At 58.2% G+C, this 4,325-nt stretch overlaps 1 protein-coding gene across 2 annotated transcripts; it reads left to right on the forward strand.

Moving 5' to 3' along the window:
- The first annotated feature begins 16 nt into the window (after positions 1 to 16).
- LOC121918007 (myotubularin-related protein 5-like) lies at positions 17 to 4,254 on the forward strand. 2 transcript variants are annotated; one of them, XM_042444122.1, is made up of 4 exons: positions 17 to 380; positions 1,918 to 2,055; positions 2,165 to 2,371; positions 3,416 to 4,254. In XM_042444122.1, the coding sequence occupies exons 1-4, from the start codon at positions 270 to 272 to the stop codon at positions 3,665 to 3,667; spliced, it is 708 nt and encodes a 235-aa protein (XP_042300056.1). In that variant the 5' UTR covers positions 17 to 269; the 3' UTR covers positions 3,668 to 4,254. The 2 variants fall into 2 exon arrangements, with proteins under 2 accessions (XP_042300056.1, XP_042300057.1); XM_042444123.1 differs by having other exon boundaries at positions 22 to 380; positions 2,228 to 2,371; positions 3,416 to 4,253.
- The last annotated feature ends 71 nt before the right edge of the window (positions 4,255 to 4,325 follow it).

A 4,325-nucleotide genomic window follows, 5' to 3' on the forward strand; every position in this document is an offset into this window, starting at 1 on the left:
GGTGAAGGCAGAAGGGTGCAGCCAGGCCCCTGTCCCAGCTCCATGTGGTCTGCCAGAAGCCCCCATCCATCCTCACCAGTCCACCAACTGGCCACTGATCCCGGCCTCTTCACGGAGGGGGAGAAGAGCTTGGGGGCCTTGTGGGGTCCTCTCTTCTCTCCCTGCTCCCTGGGCTTGGCAGGGTGCTGAGAGTCCCTTCTCTGCCCTGGAGCCCCTCAAGAGGAGCTGGAGATGATGGCGCACAGGGCCAGAGAAGGGTGGTATAGTGCATGTTCCTTTTCTCTTTACCTGCAGGGAGCACTGACGGCCAGGGACAGATACTCCAGCGCTTTCTGGAGAAGGACTGGGAGGACAACCCTTTCCCCCAGGGCATTGAACTGGTGAGTCGGCTGCACATGGGTGGAGTGCGTGAGTTGAGTATGTTGGCCTCTGGCTGGCCAGCCAGCCAACCCACCCTCCTTCCCAACTCCCTCAAGCCCTCCTGAAGTGCAGGAGAACCAGGGACAGCACCTGGGCACATGAGGCTCCTCCGTTGGACGGGCAAAAGGTCCAATGGTGCTGTATGCAGGTGTACACACAAGTGTGCTTCCGGGAAAGGGTTCAGGTGTGCAGCTCCTCTGCCACTTTTGTGGAGCTTTATAGGGGCAGGTCTCTCCTTCCTTTCCTCGCCTTTTCATTTAGCACTAGGAATGTTTTTTTCCTCCATCTGCTGAGGAATGGCTGAGGTGCCATGCAGACAATGCCAACAGTGGTGTGAAGAGCCCTTGGCCCAGAAAGAAGCATCCAGACTCCCTCTCGCTGCATCTTCCTCTGTGCTGCTTGGGCCCCTTTGCATGCCATTCATTGCCCCATTGCCACCACTGTTTGTGTTGTCCGCAATTTCTGCTCTGTTGTGCACCTCATAGTTTATCATAGAATTGTAGAATTGGAAGAGACCCCAAGAAGGGCCCTGATCCAGTCCAACCCCTTTATTCTGCCATGCAGGAAATCTCAATCAAAGCATCCCCGACAGAGAGCCATCCAGCCTCTGTTTAAAGACCTCTCTATGCTCCGAAGAAGGAGTGTCTTCCACTGTCCAACAGCCCTGACTCTTTGGAAGTCCCTCCTAATGTTGAGCTGGAATCTCTTTCCCTGCAGCTTGCATCCATTGTTCCTGCTCCTGTTCTCTGGAGCAGCAGAAAACAAGTTTGCTCCCTCCTCAGTATGACATCCCTTCAAATATTTAAACAGGGTTTGGAGTCTGTCACAAAGCAGTATACAGTCCAAAACCTACCTGCCGCAGGGTTGTTGTTAGTCCTTACCAGTCTCTTCCACTTCTCCCAAAAGACCAACACAAAACAAGACATAACGGAAATATTTAATACCAGTTTTAAAACCAGTTCTGAAATGATAAGGCTTTTAAGAGAGAAGAATGCCATCAGCTGGAGCCAGGCTGACCTCCTTCCTGTGGAAGGGAGCTCCTCCATCAAGGCTCTGCCATCCCAGTCTCTTGGGCCTCTGCAGGAGACTCAGATTTGGGGGCAGAGAGAGCTCCAAGTCGGCCTCCTCTCCAGTGGTTCCAAAGGCCTCTGGGGGCACCTGCCGGCAGACGTCGCCCCTGCCCCTGCCTAGCTTCCTCTCCACCCTCCTGGCGCAGTCATTCCCTCGGAGTCTGTGGGTCTGGGAGGCCAAGCAGTGTGGGGCACGCTGCCCCCTCCCCTGGTGGGAGGCAAGGGGAAATGGTTGCTTCATCACCCCCACCCCAGCGCTGTGCCCCTAGCGATGAGGGGTGGGTGACCACTGGGGCATCCCTGGTGAGGGAATGGAGGGGGAGGAAGGTCTTCCCTTGGGGGCGGGCTGTGTGCCCCTTCTGGAGATGATGGCGGGAATAGCCCCCTGCTCAGCTTGATGCCAGCAGCCCACCCTGGTCTCTTGCAGTTCTGCCAGCCAAGTGGGTGGCAGCTCTTCCGCAAGAGAAACCCTCCCACCTTCTTCATCGCGGCCCTGACAGACATCAATTCGGAACGACATTACTGTGCCTGCTTCACATTTTGGGAGGCCATGGAGAGGTCCCAGGTAATGGGCAGGAGGTGGGTGGCAGTGGGACAGGGGCAACAGGGAATGTCAGCCCCATTGCTGCCTCAGCCTCCTGTGGGGAGAGTAGACACACTCCTCTCCCTCTCAGGTGGGTCAGGGACTATGGATGGGCAGCTCTGGCAGAACCGCGGAGCCTTTTCTCTCCCGGCAGCTTCAGAATCGTTTGCAGAAAGAGGAAGAAGAAGTGGAGGAAGAGCAAGAGGAGGAAGTGGCCGCCCCAGTCCAGCCAACTCAGCTCTTCGCCCCCAAGAGTTTGGTGCTTGTGTCCCGACTGGACAACGGAGAGGTGTTCCGGGTAAGGGGTGCCAGCGGAGGGGTGGCGCTGGCATGAGGAAGGGGCAGAGCCGGTGCCACGGGGAACCTGCCCTCCGGAGCGCCTTTGATCTCGGGTGGCTTTATAGCTGTGCTCCCAGGCCTTCCATCTTGACTGTGTCAGTAAGAGGGGCTACCAGGGAGCAGGGCTGCCGTCACCTCCTAAGAGGGACCCCTGATACTCCTGTGAATCAGGTGGGGCCCCTTGAGAGCAGGGCTGCTTGGATTGTGTTAGTCCACGCGTTTCAGGGGCTCAGCTTTTGAAACATGTAAGGATGGTGCCATATGATGTGCCATATTGTTGTGTGTTGTGGCTTATGGGGCTCCCTCCCATCACAAGGAGCCCAAGCCATGCCCCAGTTGTGCAAACGTTGCTAGGCACCTCCGTCCATTACACGGAGAGCCATTGCAGGGGAGGCCCTGTCCTTTAGCCATCCATGTTTTTGAGGCAGACCTTTGCCACCCGTTTCCTAAATGCAGCTCTGCACAGGCTTTTCCCTTTGGGATGGTAATCCAGGAGTTGAACAAGGGTGGCTCCCCCTCCTACTCCCGCAGCCCCCGAGGTTGGTCCTAGCCCTGCAGTGTGGAGCTGCCCACTCGCCTGCACATGGTTGGGGCAGCCTGGGTCCTCTGTGGGGGGCTGCTTGAGGCGGCCGGCGGCTCTGACTGGTCCCAGGAACTCCAGTGGCAGTCTGTCCTTCCCAGCAGACTGAACCTGAATGCTTGGGTGCATTGAGAGCCACAGGAGGGAGAGGCCACTCACCCCTTTCCTGCCTGTCATAGGCCGCTGTCCCTGGCAGTATCCCCTGGGGGCTCCTGGGGCTCCTACCTGGCCTTCCCCTCCCCTGCACCCCAGCAGTGGCTCAGGCCCTTGGTCGGGGAGTCCTGATTCCTGACAGCCAAATCCCTGCTAGGTGCTCTGCGGTTGTTGTGGAAGCAGCGATGGCGGCACCTGCTTCTGGGACCCCTGTACCCCTGGGAACAGCAGAGAATAACAGCATCTCCCATTCCCCCCCTTTCACCCCAGAACTGCCTTGGCCTGATTGACACCATCTACGTGGACGGACTGAGCACCTCCTTGGAGACGGTCATCGGGAGCCTCCTGACCTGCAGCATCCCCATCACAGGGGGCTCCCAGGTGGGTTCCTGCTTCCATCTGGGCCCCCAGCAGTGGCACCCCCAAGCCAAGGGCAGGATTGCTGAGGGGTGCAGGGGTCAGGACACCCCTCTTTTCCTCTGTAATGCACCCTCGGCATCACCAGCCGCTTGCCCTCTGTAAGGGTTGTGAGGGTAGGAGGTGGCGGAAGATGGCTGCCAGATTGCTTCTCCATCCTCTGTCCTTGGCAGTAGTCCCTGTTGTGGGGTGGTCCTGTCCGGGCTGCAGCTGGCCCTCTTCTCTCTGCTGCCACTGCTACCCCCAATATTCAATCCATGCCTCTGCCAAAGGGTTCCTGGTGGCCTTGTTTGTGTGTTGCTGCGTGGCACAGTGGTGGAAACTCATGGCCATGCCAGCTGGCCTGCTTGCACACTCTCTCCTCAGCTCTTTCCCTCCTGCCCCAGAGCATCCTCCTGGGAGGGATCCAGAAGGACCCTCATGTCTGTCTGTCTGCGGGGAGGGAGTTGGTGCAAAGCTGGAGACATCCTGTTTCTATGTGTGCAGTGACTGGCCAGCAGGCCCTCTGTCCCTCCGTCTGTCCCTTTGCGCTTGTTCTCCTGCGCTGTGTCAAGGCCTGCACGCCTGCTCCTGCCTCCGCCTCGTGCTCTTGGCTGTTTGGGCCCTGCTCCATGCGCTTGGCTCTGCCTCTTGCTCAGCCCTCTGCCTGGGTTGCGCTGTGTTTCTAATTGACTGTGCTGTTTCTGTCTGTCTCTATCTCAGCCTGACCCGGAGGACGAAGGAGGAGCGGTACGCACACCTTTTCTCTCCTGGGGGCTGCCTC

This window comes from Sceloporus undulatus, unplaced genomic scaffold (genome assembly GCF_019175285.1).
Source record: "Sceloporus undulatus isolate JIND9_A2432 ecotype Alabama unplaced genomic scaffold, SceUnd_v1.1 scaffold_2884, whole genome shotgun sequence".
Lineage (NCBI taxonomy): Eukaryota > Metazoa > Chordata > Lepidosauria > Squamata > Phrynosomatidae > Sceloporus > Sceloporus undulatus.